Here is a 22431-nt window from a genome sequence, read left to right on the forward strand (position 1 = left end):
AAATGACAGTTTTATATCTTTATGTTTGAAGTCTGAAATGTAGCAAAAGGTCACAAAGTTCAAGGTGGGCAAATAGCTTTGCAAGCCATTGTATATTCACAATTTGCTCAAGATCTAAATATATTATATCTTGATCAATACGCATGCAAGATTAGAAATCACATACAGGTATGTCAATTGTAGACCTTGTTTGTGGCTCTGCAAACACATGATTCACAATGGATATTTTTTTCTTTCAATGGTACTGGAGAAATAAAAACAATGGCTTTGAAATTCCTTAAAAAAATGCTTGAATTTGGCCTTGAAAATGGTGTATGGTGTAATAGGTAACTATAATTAGTATTCTCTTTTATCCTTCAAAAACGTGCAATTAATACACAGGTTATGATATCGGGATCATATTTATATTTTGTTCCTGCAGTCCAAATTATTAAAATTGGATAATTTATTGCTATTTATGGTCAACAAAAACATAGTGCCAGAAAACATCCAGAAATTATTCACTTCGAAAGAGGGAAGTTATACCTTAACGGGCGGTAGTAAATTCAAAATCCCACAGGTGAGAACCACCAGGAAAAGTATGTGTGTGTCTGTGTGTGGAGTCAAACTTTGGAACAATTTACAAGACGAGATCAAACAATGTCCAACTATTGATGTGTTCAAATTTAAATACAAAAAAACATTACTGGCAGAATAAAGAGATGAAGAAAATGGGGTATGAGATTATACCAGAGATTGGAAATTCTGCGTTTACAACTATAGTTAACCTTGTTGTTATTGTTACTATTATTATATCATAACTGTTGTTATTGCTATTGTTGTTATTATCAGTTGTGTCACAATGATATTTAGTGACTAGTAGCATTATAACATTAATAGATGGGTACTACAATGATTAGTGTATAAAATATGTGACTATTGTTATTATTATAATTATTTATATCTGACCTATGTAATAGCAGCTCCCGTGTTATTTTCGATTGTTCTCAGTTATTTTCGATTGTTCTCAGCTTAGGGATGCTGCTGGAAAAGTGAATTTCCCTTCGGGGATGAATAAAGTATCTATCTATCTATCTATGTATATCAGTGATATTTTGTTATATTTAGACACAAAAGAGGAGCTATCTGTAAAATGTAATTAATAGGGAAGATGAAGGGGTAGGGAAGATAAATGTCTGCTTCTTACTACCCCTTTTCGAACATGTTATGTTAAAGTTATTTTTGTTGTGGAGTCATTGTTTTTGTCCTGTTTTTATTAAATAATGTTCGAAATAAAGTTTTCATTCATTCATCCAATCTTTTGGATGGAGAGTTGGCAAGGAAACATTTTCCGAAAAACAAATGAGATAGATAAATTAAACATTACAATAAACTACTGCTCGAGTACTATTCCCTGCTCACGTGAAAGCCTGCGAAACCCATTTTGGTATTAAACATATATAGCATATGACATTTTCAAAAGCAAAAGGTTCACAATTGTTTTGTGTAAGCACTTTGTGTATGCTAACGCTCAACATTAATGTCAACCGAGTTACCTAGGAGACAGAACAGTTCAAAGAAACAAAAAAAAAAACCTCAAATGTCTGACTAATCAAGCCTGCAAACAGCTTATTTCCTTCAGCCTGCATGCAAGTATGAAAATGAGATTCCGAGAGCAGTACATTGTGCAGATTTGTTCATTCTTATCTGAACAAAGCCAGCGGCAGCTTATTTCATGGATCACTGGCACTGTCAGCGCTGTGGCGCCGAGCAGGTGACGGCTCCTCTTTCGGCGGCGAGAACAAAATTAGCAAAAAGTCGGCGCAAATTAGCCTCTCATGCTTTCCGTAATATGACATTATTTTTCATTTACTTTTTTGATCCACTTTGCAGGATTTTTCTCCCCCCTCCCTCAAACTTGGAGCATCTTAGTGCCAAATCCTCTCACATCAGACGCAAGTGCAAATAAGAATAGAGGTACATAGCTGGAACAAAGACACAAGACAAGAAACCTCCCGCGGTCTATGTTTATGTGGCCCTTAGAGGCCGCTCTTCCCACTGCCATGCATTTTAATACACGATTAAGTGCCTGTCATCATCGTGTTCCTGTTCCGTAGTTTCTCTCTATTGTGCACAGCCCTGTTAAAACTAAGGTTTATTTTAAGGATTAATACTCTGACCTTTGCTAGATTTGAATGCAAATAAAGAGAAAAAACATCATTGTACTCAATGCGGCCAATGCAGCTTAAGGCCACGATGAGGGTTAAGTCAATAGTACCGACTCATTCAAGTTTGGGTCGTCATGGAGATTGAAATGGCGGCTCAAACATGGAACCCCATCGAGAATTCGATTTTTTTTGCTTTTTTTAAAACCTGCCTAGTGCACTGCCTATCACACTAGTGAAGTTATAATTGCTAAAACTCTTTAAAAAAAACATGAATAAAACAGCTACAAAACCAGAGTACAGTATAGCGGGTTACAAAGGAAGGTGTGCCTGAAAAACAATTGATTTTCTTGGTAACGAGTACTGTAACGCATTATGAAATACATTTTGGAACTCAACTGTCATTACAACATGGTGTGTTACTTTTCCTGCTACTTATAAAAGCGTGCATTACAATGTCTTCTTTGACAGCAACGCTGAACACAGCAACTAAATTTGGTGTACCTCCAAAATACAACTGAGTACAGCACATATTAAGGAAGCATGTAATTTCTCCCTATTGATACTCTGATATTCTTCCTATCATATATACTTGTATCCAAGTCCTATTTACAACAATAAAATGAAATACTGAAATCTGACGGTCAAATTAAGTGCGTATCTGGTCATGTGTCACCAGTAGCCAATGACAGGCAGCAAATGGGAAGGGGTTGCGGCTTATACAGGAACAATAAAATCAATGGAGCGAACTTGAGCAACGAATTTACAGTAAGATTGCTGAAAACATTTTGTACATTCCTCAGAAACAGAGAAGGAAATCGTCGAGGGGTGTGAAGACAAAACGGAATATGGGGTGTTTCGGCTGTGTTAGTTTCCAAGTTCTTAAGATTGCAAAAGCCAAGAAACATGTTGGCTGCACAACTCTCATATGTTTTTGTATCTGTGTTTTTCAATTTATTTTATTATGTGGCTATTTTTAAGCAGTTTTAAGGGGTAGGCTTCAATGCTATTGCATACGATAATTTGCAACTAGATAATTACTTTCAGAATAACGCGTTACTTTTGGGTGATAGTAATTTGGGGGTAACACAATTACTTTTAAAATAAAGTAACTTGTAACTGTAACAAATTACTTTTTTATTTTTCCAGTTAAGTGCCCAACACTATATAAAAAACAATTCCTCAATTAAAATCGAAAAATGCATCTCCGTGTGGATAAACTACAAAAGCTTTTTTTTTAACAATATCAAATAAATGATGGCTTTAAGGACGAAATTGCCTTAAAGCCATTCATATATTTCCTATCCAGGACGACTCTTCCAATTAAAACGTGTGAGAGGTGGATTAACGGCTATATGGCTTTGCCTGACTAAATCACCTCCCCGAGCTGCTCTGCTGCATTTGACGTGTAAACGATTAATGACCGGCCTAATTCCCTTATCATGCTACCTTAATGCCTAAATAATGTGGCCTTAGTCAACCTTGGCAAGAAGGCCGATATAAGAAAGGAATAATCATCAGATTAGGCGCTGTGTGGGGATGTGTGTGTTTGTGTGTGTTACTCTGGCATCATTGCTTAAAACGAAGATTTTTTTGTCGGAGCAACATTGGAAAGGTCAAAGGATGAACAGATCAATGGACACCACCCATATCGCGGAGACCCCGTGTCAGTTTCGAGTCCCACAAAAGACAGACCAAGTAAGATTAAATCATCTGAATCACCGAATGGCCACCTATACCATTGGTCACCCGACAGCTCCCTGGGAGTTCTTTTTTTGTGTGAATCTAGATTCACACAAAACTGGACACATGCTTTGGACGCCAGGGTTGTTCGTTATTTCGACTATTATGCACTATTTACATCATTGTCACTATTGGCCATCAATGTTATTGTTCTTTGATATCCACACCCTTTGGGGCAGATATACCTTCAGTAACCTAGGAGATTTAATAAAAAGAAACGGCTCAGGGGAGGACCTTTAGAACAGGTTCTCCTGTTCTACTCGCAAGTTCTAAATTAATTGTCTTCTCTCCTTAATTTTACTGTCTATTTAACCAAACAATTGTCATAAATACTGTCAGAGGTGTATTGTGTTTAATCTGCATTCTGTTCACACATTGGTATAATGTTGATGATAACAATTATTACAAATAATAAGTCAGAATAAGTCTGAAACGTTAAACGATATATTACTGCTCCTGGGGACCAACACTGATAGACAACTTTTTCAAAACAAAATCCATTATAAATTTAGGAATGGCAATGAAACACACTAGGTCTATATAAAATGAGATGTGGTCCCTTACAAAAACAATCAAGATGGTGCTGACACAGCACTGCCGTGAGCTATTTGGTAACTTGGGTGACTATGCCTGTCTTGTGTACATTTTGTTTTGTGCACATATAAGTCGACCCCCTGATTTCAGTATTGCGATTTATACTTCTAAATTTGGCTTATCTGTAACCTTAAACGGTACTTTTTATACCACCGTATGACACCATCATGACAAACTTGAAACTAAGATTGTTTCCTGTTATAATACTAAACCCAAATGCACATCTCAGTGGGCAGCCTCACAAAACTTTTGTAATCTCGCCACCACTTTGACAAACACAATTACACGGCGGGCGGAAAGAAAAAAACTCCAGGGAGGACAAAGCAAAGAACAGCATCGTCTCCATTTTCTCTCAAAGTAATCTGATTTGAGATACACGTGACGTGTCGTCATTAGGGAACACACACAAAAAAAGTTGACTTGCTCGTGTACAATCCATTATCTCGCCTATTCTGAGTGGGGTGGGCTTATTAGCAGGCTTTGAACTCACACTTAGAATAATATGCCATCAACAGTTTTATAAGCTAATTAGACAAAACACTATAATTAATGGGTGACTAGCAATAAAATACCAGGGTGCTAAGCTTTCGCTACCACCAATTAAGGCGTAATTACAAACAAATTATATATGTGTTTTGCTGTGGGCTCCAATTTAAAAATGACTTTAATTAAAAGGGAAAACACGCTAATTAATTAAACAGCACACAAATCTACATTGAAAAGTATGCTTTGTCTCTCGAGTAATTAATGAAATACAATAATCCAAATGAGATTTCCCAGGCATTTGATAAAAGCTTTGTCCCCATTTTTGAAATCCAAAATTAACGGCAGGAATTTAATGCGAGTCACCCAAAGATACAATAAAAGTTCATTCCCTGATAAATTGCTTATGATGAAAGGGAAGAGAACAAAGAAGAGAGTTGGACTAAACTCTCGGCACGGTGGCCCGAGGGATGTTGCGCAGGGACGGTCTGCCTAATTCTCTGACGCTGCTGAGGAAAAAGTCCAAATCTGATAAAGTCGGGCTTCCATTAATGCGCCGCTCATTATTAATTTTGATGACAATAGGGTAAAGGTGGCAGGATAGTGGGGGGGAGCTTATTAATATCACAGAACACCTTTAGTTTGGTTCTTAGTTTTAGCCAACTTGACACGATGGTATAGATCTTTTGTTCAGAAGCTATTGAAAAGGCACCGAGCAACATTTGACCACAAGACGTCGCTGTATTATGTAGTGCATTGGTAGGCAACCACTGGCCTGGGACCGGTACCAGGCCACACAAAGAGAAAAATACGTTCCATTATTTTTTACATATTGCATTGTCTTAAATAATGTCTGCCTGGACACCCGGGGCGTGCATTTTTTACGTCGGGTGTACAACTTATAAAACGTCTCTGCCCCTGCGGCCGACAACTTTTTCAAGGAGAAAAAAAACTTTTTTTTATCAAATAAAACGTTTTATTCCGATTTCGAAATTTTCGTTCGTATTGGAAATGTCAAAATTTTGGTTTGTTTGGAAATTTCGGAATTTTGGTTCCTTTCGCAATTTTAATACGCCCAATCAGAAGCCTGCATCGAATAAATTTGTGCTTCCGGACGTTCTCGAGCGTTATAAAGTCGCACATTTGCATATCATTTTCCAAAGTAGATGCACAAAAAACACAAGAAAAATGGATAAGTGGTTAGGAATTGTTAAGATTTGTCAATTTACTAGCGCTCTTACTTGTGGTAATGCGGTAAGACTTTTTCCATTGTGTGACGTCATTACGCACGCACCATTTTTCGATTTGCTGATTTTTGATCGCCATGTTATATTGAATGGAGCCGTGTTGTGGTTTGCTTGCTGTTGAGGAATAAATATGCTTAAGGGCTGCTTATCTTCTCACGCATGAGGAAACTGCACACTCTGACATATCCTTACCAGGAATCAAGCCAAAACCTCAGCCCCAGAAGAAAGATTCAAAAGAAGCTAACAAAATTTATGACGCTACAAAACGTAAACGTACATTAAAAGCATAATTGAAAGAGGAGCTCACGTGGCTTGTAGCAGACGACGCAACACAAATATTGCATGAAAGAAGATGAGTAAATACAGGTACATAATGATGGCAGATGGAAAACAGCGATGTCATATACATGCAATGAATGTTATAAGTAGAAATATAAAAAACTTATTTTTAAAGTGTTGTTCTGTTATATATTCTGATTATCAATGCTTAATACTTTGCAACAATGGGTTTTTTGCGATTAGTTGGGCAGGCAACTTTATGGCTGGGCAGGCAACTTTTCAGAGTTGTCTGTTTTGGTGTCCGGTAACTTTTTATCATGAGTTTCAGACACTGCTTATTGTTGTTTTACTGACACTGCTACATTTGAATAAAATCATAGTGGTTCGCACAGGTCGTGTAAATGTCATGTCGAAACAAGGAGTCGTGCGCTCCGACGATACAGTGTGGGATGAATCAAACCAACATTTGCGCATATAGCCAATCAGTGTAGAGACTGGTCAACTACGTGATGCTAAATCGTAAACTGGTGATATGACAGCGCCAAAATATTTAAATTTGGTGACATGTTCTAGCTCACTGCGGTTGATGGTGATGTTTGTGGTGATACCTTGGGGATTGTTGGTCATTGTTTTTTTTTTATTGAAAGATTTGTTTTAGTAACCACTAGAAGGCGGTAAGATATACACATGATCCCTATTGAGACCGTGTTTACATGTAATTCATTCATCTTATTTACTAAATTATTTTTCCGATCCATATTCTCCCCGTGACTGCGGGTTTCCTACGGGCACTCCGGTTTTCTCCCACATTCCAAAAACATGCATGTCAAGTTCATTGGCCGGTCCAAATTGTCCCTATGTGTAAAATGAGTTAGTGTGTTGTTTGTTTTTGTGTGCCCTGCGATTGGCTAGCAACCAGTTCAGGGTGTCCTCTGCCCACTGCTTGAAGATGGCTGGAATGGGCTCCAGCACCCCCGCAACCCTACTGAGGATAAGCAGTGCAGATAACGCATGGATGGACGGATGTTAATTAGGAGCAAGAGATACAATTAATTGCAAATCAAACGGCAGTAATGCTAATGTGGCTGGTTCTGCTGACACCCCCGCTGGCATTTGCATCATTAGTTGCTATTGCTAACTGCTTTTATTGAGTTAACATTTTTAGTGAACTTTGGCTACATTTTGAACCCTAAAATGCACTTTTGAGGGGAAGCTTGTGAGACTTTAACCACCTGGCAGTGGAATCCAAAGGTTGTTTTTTTTAATAAAAAAAAAAAGAATATAATGAATCGTAATAATTTTTAACAATGGAAAAGAGTATAAAGGTTTTTTTGGGATTGTTTATGAAAATGTATTATAACCACTTGACAACATTTGAACAAATCAATATTTGTTAACTAGTTTTGCCCCATGACGTGCCAGAAAATACAAACATGTTTATATCTTTTTAACAAACAATTGAATTTAAAGTCATAAAAATACATACTTTCTCCAAACCGTGTTCATCCGGCAGTTGTTCAAATGCAATTGTTTTCCTGGCTTGTTGTGCTCAAATTTCTTGTTTTAGGTTTAGTTTATTATTTACATGCTATCTTAAGTTATTACAGGGAGCCAGGCAATTATCAATTTCAATATCGTCAGGTTCTATGTATGAAATACAAAATGATAAAGTCACTTGGCCCACAACAGAAGAAAAATGGGCCAAAGTCCACCTCTGTTATGGAGAATATTTTCTAGTACCGTGTGTTATTGTTTTTCATTGCTCCTGGCTCCTGCAGTCATGAAAGACGTACTCAACATTATAGCAGACTGAATGGAGTTTCTGTTTTGAAGTGGTAATGCCTCGCTAATAGTTGAGATGAATGCTACAGGGAGACTACACTTTAACATAGCGTGACAGTCTTTTGTCAGAAAATAAACGCACTTCCTCCGCATAAAGAAAAGCCTCAATTTCAAAAGACCTCACTTGCACTGCTATTTAAAAAATGAGGAAATTGAGTTATTATTCAGGTTGAATGAAACACAATAAGCGAGAGCTGATAAGTGAAACAATATTGCTGAGTTCAAAGTCAGGTTTGGTTTGACTTTGTAATTGTTCTGTTACATTCAGAAATAATGAAAATACGCTTGATGCTAAACTAGGAATTATGCATAAGGTGTAAAGTTGTTTTTTTAAGTTTTAGCGAGAATTTTGATGTGGTCATACACAGGATCAAAATCCACGCAAGACGTAGTAAATGTTTAGTTTATCAAGGTTCAATCATAGAACCTTTGCTTTTTCTAATTCATGTCTAAGATGGAGAGTCTGTTATATAAGCACAATATTTTTTTCACAGTCCATATTGGCCTGGAGAGGGATTGGCGCCACCAGGCTGTACTTGCCCAAGAGACACCACAGGAAATGGTGCCCCTACAAGCCTAGTGGTAGAGGGATTCAACCACCCATCAAACCACTTACAGACCAATGTTGATAAGTCCACGATGTTATGTTTTGGTTTGAAGTTTCTGAATTTTAGGTGCTGTGCTCTGGAATATAAACAGCTCATTAGGGTGTAGTAACGATCGTCTCTCTTATGGTGCATAGCACTCCTCCGGCAGGCTTAACTTCACTTTTGACTCTAAGGCCAGGCAGCTTTGTAGGTCTAATTTTGTTATCAACTCCCTGCACTGACTCATTTAGCTGAAATAGCTGCAAAATCAATCTGTCAATTGTGAGTTTCTGGACGCTATCGCATCTACTGACAGAGCTTGGGGCTATGCGACGTGTCAGTCACTCAATGTTATGCTAATTACAGAATTAATTAGCCTGCATGAAACTTATAAGTGCAAAATTATGTGCATTTATCAAAAGACACACAACATGTCTGGTTAATTGGAGGATTTGGACCATGGACTATACAGCCGCATGTACAAAGTTTCATTTTTTTCTACATTTCCGAAAAAAAGCCTTTTTACGAAGATGCATTCAAGTCTTTGTTATTAGGGATCCATCAAAATAAATATCTTAGGCAAAAAATGAAAAATGAAAATTTTGCTTAGCCGATGCAAAAAAAGCAACACCAAAATAAATTATGAAAATATTTGTAATAAATATTTTGCACTGTCTTGCTGTTAAGTCATAATATGGTAAATAACTAAGAGTGGCATATTTCTAGCAGCTGTTTTTTATTACTTTTATCAAATTCTCACAAAATAAAATAATTTAATGGCTTTAAAGAAATGACTGTCTCAAAACAAAGTGCAGTAAATTAAGTACATTTTCTGCGACAGCTAAAAACAATGCTCATTGAACTGCAGTTCTTTAAGTAAAGGGTCTGGTTTTGTTAAAACTAGAAACGTCTCTTTTGTTATAAATTTATTATTCCTCATTTTGGGGGCTATTTAGCTTTTACTGGACATGAGAGTAAATAGTGAAAAGAAAACGAGAGAAGCTGGGCAATTATGACGTAACAAATGAGCATATTCCCCACAGTAAAATAATAATAATAGCAAATTAAATTCTCCTTGACATAGCGGCCCGCCAACCAATCGATTTCAGGAAGAAACAGGCACAAAAAGTACATGTTTCTGAATTAAAACTGCTCAACTGCATCAAATTGGCACTGTAGTGTTAGTACCAGTATGTAAACATGAACCAAAGACTGGCCAACAAAAACACAGAAGCAAAAGCACAAACAAACTCCGAGAAATATCTTGTGGTAAAAGCTTGGCAATCTCGCATTTTGACAACACCTCCTTCCTTTTCGGGTGAAAAATGAAATAGAGTGCCAATTCATGCACAGCTCGCCTCATTTTTGACATACCTAATCATAACATTGCTCTTTTGGGAGCAATTGGTTTCTTTTGGTGCTGTAAATTGAAAAACTCATAGTTATTATGATGAGAACCAACTTAAAGCGCGCCAATTTGAGGGATGCATTAGGGCTGTTTGGACAAGCAACACTTTAGATGGTTTCTTACACTTAAGGTAATGTGAATTTTTGGGAAAATAATAGACGCCAGGATTAAATACATATATATATACATATACACATACATATAGACATATACATATACAAAAACACACATTATATATATATATATATATATATATATATATATATATATATATATATATATATATATATATATATATATATATATATATATATATACCGTAAATTCCAAGTAATCCAAGGAAAAAAAATGTATATTTCCAAAGGTAAGGGTGGGAAAATATATATATCCACTATTGTCGGCCGCGTCCACAAACTTGTCTCACCTTTACTCCACTTCCCATCAGCCCGCGTTTGCCCCGCCCCTTCTTTCTTATTTGCTTGAACAAAACATATCAGAATAAGTTTCTAAAATAAATACATTACAAAAATATACAGTTGCAAATACATATTACACATGGTTACACGTATTTACAAAGAAAGACGGTACACCGAGAAAGTAATAATAATTTAAATAATAAAATGGTTGAATAATAATATTATGACTTTCATCCCAAACCGTGCCTGTGAAGGGTAGCAAAACGCTACTAGAAACACGCTCTCAACACAGTAAACAACTCTGTTAAAAAAACATAACGTGCTTGTCCTAAGCACGGTAAACCGTCCTCATCTTCCTCCTTATAACCGACGTCATCAAAGTCGTCTTCCTTCAGTATGGGAAAGTGACTTTGTCACATAGACGTCGTCCCACGCTCCCATATCTAAAAAAATGCTAGCATCACGCTCGCTAAGTAAAGTTTATGTGCGGTAACTCTGTTTCCTTCTATATCGGACTGCTCGATTGCGTTTAACTTGAAAGTTGCGTCATGTGCCTTTTTTATTGCAATTTGCATGATGAGGATATGTCTACGCTAATTTAATTTGTGCACAAGCTAAGAAGTTGCAGTCTAAATCTTACCTTTTGTACTCGACCGCCGCTGGCGGGCGTTAGAAAAATTACATAAATTGGCCGCATCACTGAATAAGCCGCAAGGTTAAAAAAGTAGCGGCTTATAGTCCGGAATTTACGGTACATACACACATATATATATATATATATATATATATATATATATATATATATATATATATATACATATATAAATAAATTTTCTTTTTCCAAAAGGGCAAGCCAGTTTCAACTGGACTTAAAAACGTACATTTAAACATAAAAAACAAAACAAAAAAAACATGGTAAAACCACCACAAAAGACGTATTTATTTATTTAACTCAATACATATTCCAAAAATACAGGTTTGAGGCTTACAGAATGTTGTAAAAATGTTTGATTGTACACTTAGCTTAAAACAGCCTTTGTCGTCATACACAACATATACGTATAGCTTAGCAAGAACTAACCATGACTTAAATAATCCTAATTTATGTTGTGTATGTGAGCATTAGGAATGAGCTGTAAATTCCATTCGAGCATAGAATTGTAACTTAAAAAGTTAACTAAAATCATGAGATGATGTGAGTTCAAGGTACTTATGTTTCCCCTACTTTGTTTCAGATTGTCGTTAACTGTTCCGTTTTTTTGCTTTACTTGTGCAAAGCACCTTGTGTATGAAATGTGAGATACAAATAAAACAACCTTGGCTTGCAGCTCAGGCTGGTAACAAATGCTAATGCTGACAGCCAGCTGTCTGCTCCCTTCTATTTCTCCCCCAAAAATCAAGCAATCTATAAGGCAAAGCATTTTCTTTACAAAACAATGCCTAGAGGGACAAACAGGCCTCTTTAGTTCTGCACAGCTGTCAAAATGCTTTTGCATTTTGGAAAACCTGTTCATTTTGCCTCTGAAAAAAAATAAACAACAATCGCATCTCGGTGTTACAGCGATCAACAAATTGAAAATCTAAGCCCTTGCGTACCAAATTATCTACTCAACTAAAACCTTGAAATTGATTGACTATTGATCACTGAATATTTGTCACAGATTCCATGTCAGAAGTGGTTGGGATTACTAAAAACAATAAGTTCATCTGGCTTGAAATCATCATCACAAGCTGCCGAGAGAGTCCAAATTCATCAATTTTCTTTACAATTGCAACTTATTCATTTTTTGAGGAACTTCTTTTCTTGTTTGTATAGATTTGAGTTTTCCTGTCAGTTCATTGGGATTGCACCTCATTTAGACTAAGTTGCCGGGAACTCTAATTGGTCAGTTCAGTTCTCTCTTGGATTTAAATAATGGATGCTAAACAAAGAGAGGAGAATGCCAGCCTGCTGTCAAGTCTCATCATCATTCTGGCAAAAAACAGAGCAGGTGCCAGGGAGGGAAGAACCTCAGCTCAGACTAAAACCACCATCCAGCCCTCTAAGAGGCTTTTTCAAAGTACAATGCTGGTGCCAGTCACAATTACTTTTTCTTCAAGTCCTCAAATGTGCCTAGTTCGCCCAAACTTTGCCTGGTAACATGATTGACTGCACCAATGATGGCCTTTGACACCACTAAACACTATTTCCTTTTATCCTTCAACAGGACCTTTGTTTTATAGGTCTAAGGCCAACGTCTACATTTTATATTCTGTTTAACATTTCCTGTGGTCTGAAACCAAAATGTGCCATTTGTTAACTATTTTACAGTGGTACCTTGGTCCTCAACCATAATGCGTTCCTGGTTGTTGGTTGAGTACAGAATTTTGTTTTCCCATAGGAAACAACGGTTAGTATTTTAATCCGTTCCACCCATAAAAAAATACCTAAAATATTAAGGAATGTGTATCCAAACAACATTAGAGACCATAAGTGAGTACATAATATATAATAAACATAAAAAGAAGAAATATAAACTATTTTGTCTCGGTCACATACCTTTGAACAGTGGTGTGATGGCATACAGGAATGGGTGTGGGAAGGTTACTGCTTAGCCTTCCTCTTCTCTCTTAATAAGAAACCTGTCCATTGTCAGCTGCTTCTTTCTCTTTTGCAGTATTATTCTAAAGTGTGACATGACGATGTCATTAAAAATGTTCCTTCCATTTATCGCTGTTGTTCTTGGGACCGATGTTCAAAAGCAACGCAAAAGCACAAACTAAGAAAAAAATAAATTCAAAAATGGCATACCCCTTGACTAATTGACGGTCCAGATAGAAGTGGCGCTAAAGCTAGGCTAACTCGCGCCGCCGAGTGTATCTCGGCTCCACACGACTCCACTCCTTAAGCGCCAAATCTCATTCGATTCCACTATTTTCGGGTATTTTGATTCTGCTATTTTCGGTTGGGCACCGAATTCCGTGTCGAGCACAGAAACATTTTTGCGCACATTTTTTGCTCAAAACCGATTTGGTTGAGCATTAAGGCGGTTGAGGACCGGGGTACCAAATTAAACTGATTTTAGCACTGGACCCTTTGTAGTGAAAAAGGAGTGCACAATTTTTAAAGCATTAAGACATCGTGTGAATCATTATTATGAGCTGAATGTTTACAAGCAAAAAAGATTGTTTTTGCAAATTTGGTAACGAACGCATGAAAAAAAAATTATAACCCATGTGATGACAAGAACCTATAACAGTTCAAAATGCAGTGACGTGCAGACAAGGAAGGCACCCCACCTGTCATCATGTAAAATGCAAAATAAAAATTGTATTAAATGGTTGTATTTATTCAGTAGATACATTTATTATTAATAACTTCAAGATCTTTGGGTTTCGTTTTTTAAAATTGCTCAATTTTCACATTATGATTATTATTTATACTATTAGAATGTAAAATATTACTGTGCTGAGTGTCTGCAGATGCAGAGTGAGGCATGCATTTCTCTTGCCACATGGAAGCGTGCAAAAGTGAGACCATGGATTCTGATTTGGCACACACCTCAGCCCCATACAAAATATTTAGAGATAGTATTAGCAAAGTAACACCAAGTCAAGTCATCCAATGTATTTTTTCTCATCACGTGGACTTTTTTTTTTAATCATAAAAGAGGATTATCCATCTATTAATGCTTTCATTTAAAAGGATCAGCACATATACTTCATAATGAGTTAAGGTAAGGCAATATATTGTTTTTCTTTTTATGCTACAGTTTAGATATTGCTTTCTTGATCTGCTAATCAAATAATAATATGTCGGTTCATTTATTTGCAAATCTGACTGAGCCTCACCAGACTCGAACTTCACCCCATGCCACTGCTTCGATGTCATCTAACATGATAAAGTCAAGGAACATATGTGACTAAACAAATCATTCATACTATTTTGCACATGGGCATTTAATGATATTGTTATGGTATAATACGTACTTTGAAAATAAATCAAACAAAATTTCCTACAGCAACCATGTTTGCAACAGTGGCAGAAATGCACAACTGCCAACGCTCCAAGCAAAATACATCAAGAAATAAATAACTCTTATTTCAAGACTCAACTTAAAGCAAAGCCAGGTAAACCCCTGTAACATCGCTGCTGTGTTTCTTTTTAAACACAATTACATGTTCGGAGGCTACACTTGATGCTAAATTACTTTCCAACCACTTGATCCTTGATGCCGACCTACCAAGGCGGGCGAGTTCCAAACTTCAGGCGTTGCATTCAGGGACACGAACACTTCAAAGGTACGAAATTCATACCTGCGGAATTATTTAAGACTTGGCTTGAAAGCAATGTGGCCTTCATTAAAAAGCACAGCCAAAAGTCTTTTAAAAACTGCAGCACTTCAAAACTAAGGGGAGGGCTTTCCATTAACTCAATGGGGAAAAGGGCTGGAGGACTGAATGGTGGCTGTCTGCCTGTGTTTATGTTCCTCTATGTCTTTGCCGGAAAAACGGCCACGGATCCATTATCCTGATTTGTCACAGCGCGAGCACCCCAAAGATCTCTTATCAGCACAATGTACCTCTCGAGTGGCGAGTCTGTCGCTCATCTCCTCCGCCTTTGCAGTGTCCCCTTCAGCGATGGCCTTCTCCATGCTCTTTTCTAGGCCGGACTGCATGAACAGCAAGAGAGGAAAAAAAATCAGCCTTTTTGGGGGAGAAATAAGGGTACAGTGAGAGAGGGGAGAAAAAAAATCAAAGAGTAACTTCAGAAGTCCCCAGGGCCGTATTTTTAATATGATTGCCATTACTACAAATATGTAGATTTCCTCCTCACGAATGAAAACCTTTTTTTGATTGGATATTAGTGGGGAAATCTCAAAAATGCTACAGGAGATTACCAAATATAAATGTCACTTTAATTACAAATTTCCATTACGGGACGAAGCTGAGCTTTGTGATTGCAAGGCAGTTCTGCTGTGATGAGCCTATCTATGGAAGCAGATTTCTTCGGCCCAAAAAATATCATCACATTAAAATAAAATACAGAGTGAAGGAGGTTGCGAAACTGAGGAAATATCGATAGACTTCAACTCAGAATATTACCTGAGGAAAGTACATCCACAACACAGTGTCTTTAATTTACATAACTTGTGTTGACTTGTAATATTGTCTGAAAGTTGTATTATGCCCAGTAAATATCAAAGGCCTTTTTTTTCCGGATAATTCAATGTACAATAATGATAGAAAACATTCTTTCTCACAACGTAATATCCCAGAATATCAAATACTGTACACATAGACACACACAAACACAGAAAAGGATAAACAAACAAATAAATAAAGACAGAAAGAACAATAGGATATGGTTGATTCGTGCAGAGCTCTGATTTGCATGGTTTAATTTGACGAACATATTTTTTTATACAAAACTAGCATACATCACGATGCAAATAAGGTAATATATTTATAATTTAATCCCCCATTTTTTTTATTTCTTAACACAAACAAGAATTCATGTAATTTGTTTAAAGCTATTGCTTTTCCCTTCAGAAACACTGCAAGCCTCTAGTCAGTACAGTACAGAAACTACAGTATTCCATCACTTAAGTGCAAATCTTCATGGAGCACACAAGATCTTAAACTGAATGAAGAAAAAGGCATTGTGGGAGGGAGTTTTTTAGCTAATAGCATATAAGCATTTTCATAAGGCCATGGTGGAAACCAATTAAATAAAACAAAGTAAAGCAGGGATGTCCAATTTAATAGAGCAGCCACTAGGATAATTAAAAAATACATGTTGAAAAACCTGTGCCACCACTACAAATATATCAATGTATCTATTGTAGTTTCCATACATATGCAAAAATCCAAATATATTATTTAGGACTAAAATAATGCTATATATTATTAAAGTGGCAGATACAAATTATACACGTGTAAAGGCAACAATGATATATTTTGTTTTCTTTTCTCTGTTAAGGTCTGATCCATTGTTATCAATTATTTTATATTATTATAAATCACTCATCATAGAATATGTCATTCATTTTGCTTTGGATCTCAATTGAAAACCGGGACAGTAATTACATATTAAATAACAACATACAGAAAGGATAAATCCAGAAAAAAATCTTTATGTTATCACATTGGACGGAAAATCTTTGAGAGTTTATTCGGTTAAGAAAATTTTAGGATTTTTTTTGTCTGTGTTAAATAATAGCTTGATTTTTATGTGGGGTTGTAAATTCCAATTAAAAATTACAAAGGGACCTTTATATTTCTTCACATGAAGCCTTCAAAAGAAAAAAAATTAAATAAAAGATCAAAGTCCGATCCATTAATATCAAATATTCTAATTTAGGTTAAATCACTCAACTTGTATATTTTTCGTCTTACTTTGGTTCTAAAGATATTTTGGTTCTAGATATGTCCTTCTTTGGTTTAAATAATCATTGTTTTAATACAAAATAAATAAATTTGAAGTAATTTAGATGGGAGACATAAATTCTTAATTTATCAGGAAAAACGTTTTCTAAGAATGAAACGGGCCTCGTAAATATATCAAATATACAAAATTAAGGATACAATTACCGTAGCTCCCATCCATTTTTTGCAAGACACCTTTTAAAAATAATAATTTTTATATTCCATCCATTATCTGCACCCCTTGTCCTCAGTAGGGTTGCGGGGGTGCTGGAGCCCATCTCAGCTATCTTCGGGCAGGGGCAGGGAACACAGAGACGGACAGAGACGGACAGAGACAGACAACTCACTCGCTCATTCACACCTAGGGACAATTTGGACCGGCCAATTAACTGGACATGCAAAATACAGTTCTACATTAAATGAAACATGAATATACATTAATTGATTACACAATGATTTTAATAAAATGGCAGATTTTATTTTCTGGTTCGGTTATAATGCTTATTAATCCTGGGCATATTTGACCTCATTTGCAGTTTTACGACTCTATGATGAAAAATGCACAACCTGTGAGGCGTCCTGCAGAATATATGCTTTTTTCCACAGCCAGAATAAGTACTTACTCAAACTCTTGTTCCTCTTGCTAAGCAAAATTTTGATTTTTTTTTTAACAAGGATTTGCACAGAGAAGGAGAACCCTACATCTGACTTTAATCTCACTCACACAAGAAAGGAGCGTGCTTCTAATCTTATCGCTAAATGCAGCTGAACATAATCTTTAATATTGTACTCAATGTCAGGTTGAGTTTCCAGGAGGATTTTTCTAATCCAGATGTCATATCATATGAAACAATGAAAGAACATGGTGGCATGGAAACACAAAGGATGTGACAGTGTTACGAACAGCAACGACAGATGCCACCTTAAACCTCACTCGCAGATAAGATGGAAGACAGAGGGTTTTATTACCTTTGGAGGTGGGTTGGAACATGAAGGGGGGTGAAATCGATCGTTTACACCGAAATATTGCTTAAGCCCATCCCAGTGCTTCTCCAGCTCCTGCTGACAACTTTTGCAGAGAAGAAATAGTAAGATATACAACAGTATCTCATTGCATCTTAATAATATATTTGAGAATCAATATAAAAATGTGTATTATCAGTGTCTGAAACTCATGACAAAAAGTTACCGGACACCAGGGCAAACAACTCTGAAAAGTTGCCTGCCCAGCCATAAAGTTACCTGCCCCATTTTTCCACACTTGAAACACGATAAGACGACTAATCGTAAAAAACAAAGTTGCAAAGTATTAAGGATTGATAATCAGAATATATAACAGAACAACTCTTTGAAATGAAGTTTATTATGAATCTACTTATAACATTCATTGCGTGGATATGACATCGCTGTTTTCCATCTGCCATCAGTATGTACCTGTATTCACTTATCTTCGGTCATGCAATGTTTGCGTTGTGTCTTCCGCTACAAGACACACGAACTCCTCTTTCCACGATGCTTTTAATGTACGTTTACGTTTTGTAGCGTCATAAATTATGTTGGCTTCTTTTGAATCTTTCCTCTGGGGCTGAGGTTTTGGCTCGATTCATAACCACTTATCCATTTTCTTGTGTTGTCTGTCCGTCTACTTTGGAAAATAATATGCAAATGCACGACCGTATAAGGCTTGGGAAAGTCCGGAAGCACGAAGTTATTCGATGCAGGCTTCTGATTGGCTGCCGAGTATACAACTTGCAAAACAAACCGAAATTCAAAAATTTCCAAACCGAAAGAATTTTCCCTTGAAAAAGTTGTCGGCCTCCGGGCGGAGACATTTTGTAAGTTGTACGCTAGACGGAAAAGATGCACGCCCTGGGCGTCCGGGCAGACGTTATTTAAGACACTGGTATTATACTGTAAGAACATAAGGACAATTTGTTACCTTGTCACTGCTGACTCCTTAATCCTTTTTTCAGTTGTGTCTGTTGTCTCCCTCCTCTCTGTTTCTGTTTGGTAGCATGAAATATTGTTAAAACAGATTCTTTCTAATTTTCATGCTAAGTACTTTGCTTTTTTAAGTGTGCACAACCTGATGTGCAGAATTCTATTCAAAATACAGTTTTGGGAAGATATTTAATTAGCGTGATGCTGTCTTCACATTAGATACTACACTACAGTTATGCATAACATAGAACAGTGGCCTCTATGTCACAGAAATATGTGTACATAAATTGTTTATATTTTCCATTTGGAAAACAAGTGCTTCTTAACAAATAAAGGCAAACCATTTCTCATCTCCATAAGAAAAGTGTTCTCCCATTCGGGTTTCTGACCGCTATCGTAGCATTGTATGAATAAATAATCATTTTGCAGTAAGCCTTCATGACATGTTTTGACAATTGTATTTCCCTTATATTGATGTTTGTTTTGTAGTATCATAGTTATGGAACCCTGCAACCATAGAAAGGATAAGTGGTGCATAAAATGGATGGATGGTTATGGAAGGAAAACGTGTGGGAAATATTGGAGCAGAGCCAACAACATTATAAGCGACTCCTCTCACTAAACTGATAGGCACTACAGGTCTACAAGGCTCTGAGACCGTTTCTTCTGGGTATTGAATGGGTATTCTTATATTGAGCAATTTACTCAGAAAATGTACTGCTGTTAAATGTGATCGCAATATTTTTTTATTGCAATAATGTTACGATGCATTGTTTTATCTCGCACCATTGGACAATTTAAAAAATAACTAATATGTTCAATAATATCTTGACAATGTATAGATAAATGGATATCATATTATGTTAATAGTCTTATTTTGGAATGTTGTTGCTGCTAAATATGATTGAATGATTGTTATGATGCAAGGCGACTGAGTGGTTAGCGCGTCAACCTCACGGTGTGGAGATCCAGTGTTTATGTCCATCTACCGGCCTCCCCGTGCGGAGTTTGCATGTTGTTGTTATAATTGTTTTATCCCAGTGCCTGCGTGGGTTTCCTCCGGGCAGTTCGGTTCCCTCCCGCATTCCAAAAACACGCATGGCAGCTTGATTCGCATTTCCAAATTGTCCCCAAGTATGAATGAGTGTGTAAAAGGTTTTCTGTTTCTGTGTGCCCTGTGACTGGCTGACAACCAGTTCAGGGTGCCCCCTGCTCACTGGCCGGAATGCCTGGGATGAGCTCCAGCACAACCCCCCGCCCCCCTACTGAGGATAAGCGGTGCAGAAAATGGATGGATGAATGTTATGATGCACTTCCTACTTATGCCAGTCTCCAGCTACGACCTTGTAAATATTTTTATCCTGACTTTCTTTTTATATTATGTCATCGTCTATACAATGTTCAGTACGTTCTTATCAATGACAATAAAAACAATTCTAATTGTCTTAAAAACATGGCAACTAAGAAGAAATGCAGTACTGTATTTACAGTAGCATAGATTGCTCTTAATACCTTTGTTGCACTGTCGTCTTTTTCTTCTTCTTTTCCTCGGGATTTTTGTCATCTTTATCTCGTCTTTCTTCTTACGCAGCTCGTTAAATTTCTGGAAGAGGACATTAAAATGACATCGTTTAGTGTTTCTGCTTACAAGATTGACATCCACACGACAAAATATTCAGTGGTGCACTTGCATAAAATAAAATATTTTGTGCAACATACTTGCCACGTTTCTTGAGATATACCAGGCAAACAGCACGAGGGATCATTTGTGCTATTGATAACTGCAGGAACTGTAGGAGTCTTCAATACCTGAGTATCGACTTCTCTTTCATTCTCCTCTTCCTGGTCATCCGTACTCAGGTCGTCTTCGGTTAAACCTTTGGGAAGTAGACCGCTGTACATATCGATGACGTTTTGTTTCAATTCACGTATTTTATGCCATAAAACGGACCGACTTGACGATAAAGTCCATAATTCATCAGCAACGGTGTAGGAGCTCAAACTTCCGGGTAAACAAAAGGTGACGTCACGAGAACCAGCACAGCTATTGGCTGACACTCTATCATGTGACGTAAATAACCCTATCAAAATTTGAGCTGCAACGCCGGAGCCAAAATTCTTATTATTAGAATTAGTATTATTAATATTGTTATTATTATCATTAATAGTAGTAGTTGTAGTAGTAGTAGTGTTTTTATTATTATTATTATTATTTATTATTATTATTATTATTATTATTATTATTATTATTATTACATTAAAAAAGTATACGAATAATAATATTAATAACAAAAATAATAATAATGAATACTTAATAATGAATCTCATGATTAATGCTAAAGAGAGAATATTATGTTCAGTTCATTTTCGAGTTTGTTTGCACCATTTGATATATAATTATTACTACATTAATACCATGCCTTTACAGAGAGCTTGTAGCACGTAAGACTGTACTGTATTTTCCCTTACAAAATGCAAAAAAATCTTACACCATATTTTTTTTTCAAACGTGTTTATTTATGTAGTTTAACATGTTATATTGTACATGTGTTTCGTTATATCATGTATATTGTTAATTAACATTTTGCTGTGAGACACTGAGTTACTCGACATGAATGAGGTTTATTGTAAAAAAAAAGTTCAAAAATGAAGTAGCTTGGACGTTCACTGTAGAAGGGAAAAATACATGCAAATATAATTAATTAGAATAATACATTTTCTTATTCAAATTATTAATTCATTTTCTGCTTTAAATTATTGTTGGTAATATACTGATTAAAGGGATAACCACAAACCTGTCTTTTTTATTTTCTCCTTTTATACTTCCTTTTTTTCTTAACTTCTTTATACAACATCATAATTCATAATATAATGCGTCAAAACAAGTGAGCCGTTTGAGAGCCAGCTCTCTTTAATGAGTTGAGCTGAAAAAGCCGGTTCTCTAATAAGATACGGACTTCCTTTCACTACACAACTTGAGCTCGTTTGACTTGATTGATTCGCCGTTTCGTGATAGTCGGTGTATACCGGATGGTACCCATAACTGACAAATTTGCATTTTTCCGTACGGATTTTCTTGTACGTCGTACACGTCTTAAAATGCATAATAAACTTGCTTTGTACGGCAAAAACGTACAGGTTGACAGATATGACTTCACCAAAGAAAAATTGCAGTGTTTTAGATAACTTAAATTCCATTATTGCTCTGGACCTACATCGCTAACATTTTTTCTTTTTATTCTTTAAATCCTATGTGCTCGACAGACTTTGAATATCTTTTAAGCAATGAGTTGAATACAATAACATGATTGGTTTATTTTATTCATTTTCTTTTCAATG

General features: G+C 36.3%; 1 protein-coding gene across 2 annotated transcripts in view; it reads right to left on the reverse strand.

Moving 5' to 3' along the window:
- fam204a (family with sequence similarity 204 member A) overlaps positions 1–21087 on the reverse strand; it is a 35087-nt gene extending 14000 nt beyond the window's left edge. The window contains exons 1-5 of one of the 2 annotated variants that reach the window (XM_088351861.1): positions 20902–21087; positions 20605–20695; positions 19091–19154; positions 18121–18220; positions 15306–15395 (exon numbers count right to left, since the gene is read on the reverse strand). In XM_088351861.1, coding sequence (XP_088207987.1) covers positions 15306–15395; positions 18121–18220; positions 19091–19154; positions 20605–20695; positions 20902–20994 — 438 coding nt within the window. In that variant the 5' untranslated portion in view covers positions 20995–21087. Of the gene's footprint in view, positions 1–15305; positions 15396–18120; positions 18221–19090; positions 19155–20604; positions 20696–20811 lie in introns of both variants that reach the window. The other variant, XM_088351860.1, reaches the window with a different exon arrangement.
- Between the last annotated feature and the right edge of the window lie 1344 nt (positions 21088–22431).

The sequence above is a fragment of the Urocampus carinirostris genome, chromosome 13 (assembly GCF_059441175.1).
Source record: "Urocampus carinirostris isolate Australia breed hairy pipefish chromosome 13, RoL_Ucar_1.0, whole genome shotgun sequence".
NCBI lineage: Eukaryota > Metazoa > Chordata > Actinopteri > Syngnathiformes > Syngnathidae > Urocampus > Urocampus carinirostris.